We start from the raw sequence: 4,233 nt of genomic DNA, 5'->3' as shown, positions 1-4,233 counted from the left end.
GGCGCGGCCTCAGCCCAGAGACCCGCCCCGCCCCGGCTCCCTGCGGCCTCGAGGCGCTTTGGCCCCGTGGGGAGCCTGTGGCGGCGCTGGGACCCGCCCGCGTTGTCTCCTGGTGTCTGAGGCGAATAAAGGGGGTGATGGAAACGAGCCGCTGGTGCGCGGGCCGCCAGGGGGCGACGCGGGGGGGAGGGGTGCAGCACTTTGGCTGCGCCACTGGGACAGAGCCGGCCAAGCAGAGGGCAAAGCTGCTTTCTCGGGCGGCAGGGGACGTGACTGAGGCTGCCGTCCCCCACAGACTTTCTGGCTGTGTCTCTACCTTGCAGTTGGTCCAACGAATGATCGTCCCTCCCCCAAGAAATCTGCTTGTCTTGCATAATTTTGGCTTGTCACCTCACCCCCCACAGCATCGCTCTGGCTGCCAGGCTGATTGTGTGTTTACCTGTGAACTGGAAGACCAGCCTGAGAGAGCCCCCTCCTACCACGGGCTAGGAGCCTGCAACTTGAGAAACATGATTGTGGGGTTCAGGGCTCATGATAGAGGTGATACCTTTTATTAGACCAACAAGATTTTTGCAAAAAAAAAAAGAAATTCTTTCATTGTAAGCTTTTGGGCACAAACACCCTTCATCAGGCATTGGAGAAAAGATTGTAGAAGTTCTCCTGGGTAGACAAGAAAGTTCATATTTCATAGGATTTCGCAGAGGAGTCAGATGAAAAACTCCTCTGGGCAGGCAGGTAGGTCTTAGCTGGTGAAGAGTCTCTCACCTCTCTTGTGAGGCTCTGTGATGATGCAAATTAGCTTGAACAAAAGCAGGAGCAGTATCTCAGGTTTCAGGTGGTCACAGTTGCCTCCTCTTTGGGGAAAATATGAAGATTTCATTTCAAAATTGGCTAAAATTTGGTATCTTCCATGTGTCAGGTTTTGCAAAAATCTTGTTGGACTAAAAGATATCACCTTTACCATAAGCCCTGATGGCTTTTTCCACTATACCAATAGCGTGGATGCACGATTGTGGGTTAGCATAACAGTAGAAGGGGGGTCACTTTAAAATGGTTATTTTCAGGGATTGCTGGGTTCATTGATCCATTTCTGACAGAGCCCTTTAACTTTTTCAATATAAGAATGAGGGGTCAGGAATTGAAAAACCATAGGCTTCAAATGAAAGGAGGCGTTGTAAGCAGCTCATGTAATGAGACTTAATTAAAAGTGTAGTAGATCTTATCTTTTGTTGCTCATGACTTGGCCAAATACTCAGGCTCAGTTTTTCCAAAAGGTGTGTTTGCCTCCAGCTGGACCATTTCTAAAGTCCTATATGAAATGCTGCGGGTGTTTCAGAGAGTTGAGTTGTGGGAGGGAAATCTATTGCTTTGGTTATATTAAAAAATAGAACTTACAAGCTATTAATCAGTGATCTCAAGAGTCTGTACTCATCTAGCATCTCATTGCTACCTGGCTTTTACCTTGTGATGCTGTGAAAATAAACTTTTTAATATTTGTAGAAAAACTAAAATGAAACAGCAAAAGCACTGGAGAAAATTCTGCAAGGAAATTAGGATTTTTGTGGGTTGTATGTGAGGAAGACTTGACAAAAATGGGTACTGTGGTTCCTAAATCTCCATATCCCTTCCAACTATGCAGTTGGTCCAATAAAAGATACCACCCACAAAAATCTTTGCTTCTCACATTTTTCCTGGACCATCACAGCTACAAAATCACCCCAACACTATTGCAAATAAATTATTGCCCCTTGGGACTGCTTTTGGATTCAGTAAATAAGGCACAGGGCATTGCATGATAAGGAAACAAAAACACTGAATAGCTGCAAATGCAAAGTGCTGGTCATCCTGTGTGAAATACAGGGGTCTATAGAAAACTGTTTTCTGATCATGGAATGAAATAGGAATGCATAATGCATGCACACAAGGGATCAAAGTAATATTTTACAGGCAACCTTAGCTTCGGCATTTCCTAACTTCTTGGTGCTTGATTTTGTAATTTGTCTGTGTGCATAGCATATATATCCTTAACTATTATAAGTCAGAGATAGAAGATATGGTTCTACTTTCTTTGACCCACAGAACACATTTGCAAAACTTAAAAAAATGATTGTTATATGTTACATTACCAGTTAATCACTTTTGGGACATGTGTAACTTAAACTTCTGTAATGCACAGCATTGAACAGTTAATAGAGTTTTTTGGGTGTTTTTTTAGCTTTCATTGTGTGTCAGATACTGAACACTATTGTGAACATAGAGGAAAAAGTTTTGGGTCCTATCTCTTTGTCAGTTCAAAGAATACTATTTTCTATGTGATAATTTGGAGTTAACATGTTTGGTAGTGAAATCCCATAAGAGACATTTAAAACCAGTGTGGCCAAATCGCCAGGGGCCAGCCATCTTCAGCATAAAATAAACTATGTGCCATACTAACTTTTATGGCTCAGTGGTCTAGAATCATTCAGTCAAATAGTGTTTTTTCCTTTCTGTTTGGTACCTGAGGTATTTGAATGTTAATATAAAATATTAAAATATCATTGGTTTGAGACTTTTGGAAGGTGGAAGGAGTTAGATTTTCTGTATATATCATATTAAGGCTGGTGAGAGAGTCTGAGTTGTAGGAGTGCCTAAGTTATAGCTGATTCACCTACTAAAAGCAAAGTTATAGCATGGACATGTGTTGCTTTTCCCATGTGTATAAATATTTATAATGTCATTTTTTGGGAGAAAGAAATCATGTAAAATATTTTTATATTACATTTGTTTTCCTGGTTTGGAACTTCAAAACATGCACAAAACCACTTGATTGTTGTATGGCAATGTCTTTTAAAGTTTACTGCAGAGTACCATTTTTATTTTAAAACTGGAATACTCAGCTCATATTTGACTTAAGTCACTTGAGGCAAGACCTCTATTTTTTGCCTGTTTAGGGTACTGTGCACACAAATGGTTTCATTAAACAACGCTGATCATTTCTTAGTTGAAGAGTTATTTATGTACATGTGGCATGGTGTCAGTGAGGCTGTGTGACATAACTACTGGAGAGATGTGTAGAAAGGTAGCTATTCTTTCAAAACAATGCAACTCGTGTTTTCTTGAGTATTTGTCACTTGAGTGCTTAGATGATTACACCATAAGCTTACTGTATTATACTACATAATTGTATCAGTGCATTGACACCTAGCAAGTGTACCTTGTAAAAAAGTGAATCAAATCACATACCTTTGTCTTATTTACTGCAGGATATTTACAACAAGAAAAACTTTCAGCTACCTGTCGTGAGTTTATATTGGAAAGCTCAGATTTAAAAGAATATGCAGAGCACTGTACGGAGGATGGGTCTGTTCCAGCTTGTTTATTGGTAAGTTTATATTTGAAGCACATGAGACAGAGTTGAACCCTCGTAGAGTCCAAAATAACCCTTCTAAAATAATTTATTTAAGTTTGCACAGACTTCTATGATTTCAGAATGGGTGTAACATCTGCAGTGTTCAAGACATTTAAACAGTATGACCTAGTAACCTTTTTTTGGTACCCTGCATAAGGGGTTGTATATGAACAGCTGTTTTTTCCTACATTCTTAATATAACAAACATTAGACATTGACCCAGACATTGATAGCTTTACAAATCTAAGAATAAAATAAGTGAGCAGCATTCATAATGTACAATTACGTATATTTTGTTATTGTAAGCAAAGAATATTGCCTTTGATACATATTTCCGGGAGTTAAGTACTATAGTTATTCAGACAATTAAATCACTTGTACCTGATTAGATAGCTGGTCAAGATGACATCCCTGCTGCAAGCTCTTGATTGAGAACATAACCAAGTTTTTTGTTGAATTTGGGATAGGAGTCATGTCTCAAAATTTAAAAGATGCAGTTGAAATGAATATGGGCAAGGGGAAGAAATCTGTTTGCTGTAATTACAGAATGATTTTTCTGCTTGTATAGATTCTCCTCAACTGACTGTTGCACCTTGCAGGAAGTAAGCTTTGGGAATCTCATGGGGGTTCCAGGCAAATGTGGGGTAATGTGGGGCCCTTGCAGGACGCGTTGGGAAATTTGGTCGCCACACCAGACGACAAAGCTAACATATTTAACGATTTCTTTGCCTCCGTCTTCCTAAGTAGGGACCAGAACAGTCACCTCCCTGCTGGGCCCCCCTCGGGCCCCGGGGGTGGCACATCTGGGCCAAGGGTTAGCAAGGATTTAGTTAGGGAGCTTCTGG

At 40.7% G+C, this 4,233-nt stretch overlaps 1 protein-coding gene across 1 annotated transcript in view; it reads left to right on the top strand.

The window, feature by feature from the left end:
* The window catches only part of LOC109302221 (protein NPAT), a 71,169-nt gene that overhangs the window by 10,306 nt on the left and 56,630 nt on the right, over window positions 1-4,233 (top strand). Inside the window, exon 2 of the mRNA XM_019523785.1 lies at window positions 3,243-3,361. Coding sequence (XP_019379330.1) covers window positions 3,243-3,361 — 119 coding nt within the window. The remainder of the gene's footprint in view (window positions 1-3,242; window positions 3,362-4,233) is intronic.

This window comes from Gavialis gangeticus, unplaced genomic scaffold, assembly GCF_001723915.1.
Source record: "Gavialis gangeticus isolate Ggan-Ray unplaced genomic scaffold, GavGan_comp1, whole genome shotgun sequence".
NCBI lineage: Eukaryota > Metazoa > Chordata > Crocodylia > Gavialidae > Gavialis > Gavialis gangeticus.
This window is presented reverse-complemented; position numbering and strand designations above follow the sequence as displayed.